Raw genomic sequence first — 311 nt, forward strand, 5'->3', positions numbered from 1 at the left:
TCATATATTCTCATTACTGAAGCAAAGAAAAAAACACAAAAAATCCCTAATAAAAAAAGGCGATTTATTTACGAAATCCTACAGGAATACTTACACTGGACAGTCACGGTGAAAGAACACTTAGCTCGATTTCTATAAGGATCCATGGCCACGTAATGTACCGGATACGTTCCTGCCGACAGTTTCCGTCCTGGTTCCTGGTTCCGAGAAATGAGGCTAATTATCGTGTTTTTTAAAAATTAATTCGGAGGATGATATAATGATATGATATATAACAAACACTTCCAAAAAAAGTATATATATGTATATAT

The 311-nt window shown here is 34.1% G+C and overlaps 1 protein-coding gene across 1 annotated transcript in view; it reads right to left on the reverse strand.

Moving 5' to 3' along the window:
- LOC119588243 (fibrillin-3-like) overlaps nt 1-311 on the reverse strand; it is a gene marked incomplete at its 5' end in the record, with an annotated part of 37,181 nt that overhangs the window by 12,433 nt on the left and 24,437 nt on the right. The window contains 1 exon segment of the mRNA XM_037936939.1: nt 95-197. Within this exon segment, the coding sequence (XP_037792867.1) occupies nt 95-197 (103 nt within the window).

The sequence above is a fragment of the Penaeus monodon genome, chromosome 23 (genome assembly GCF_015228065.2).
Source record: "Penaeus monodon isolate SGIC_2016 chromosome 23, NSTDA_Pmon_1, whole genome shotgun sequence".
Taxonomy (NCBI): domain Eukaryota; kingdom Metazoa; phylum Arthropoda; class Malacostraca; order Decapoda; family Penaeidae; genus Penaeus; species Penaeus monodon.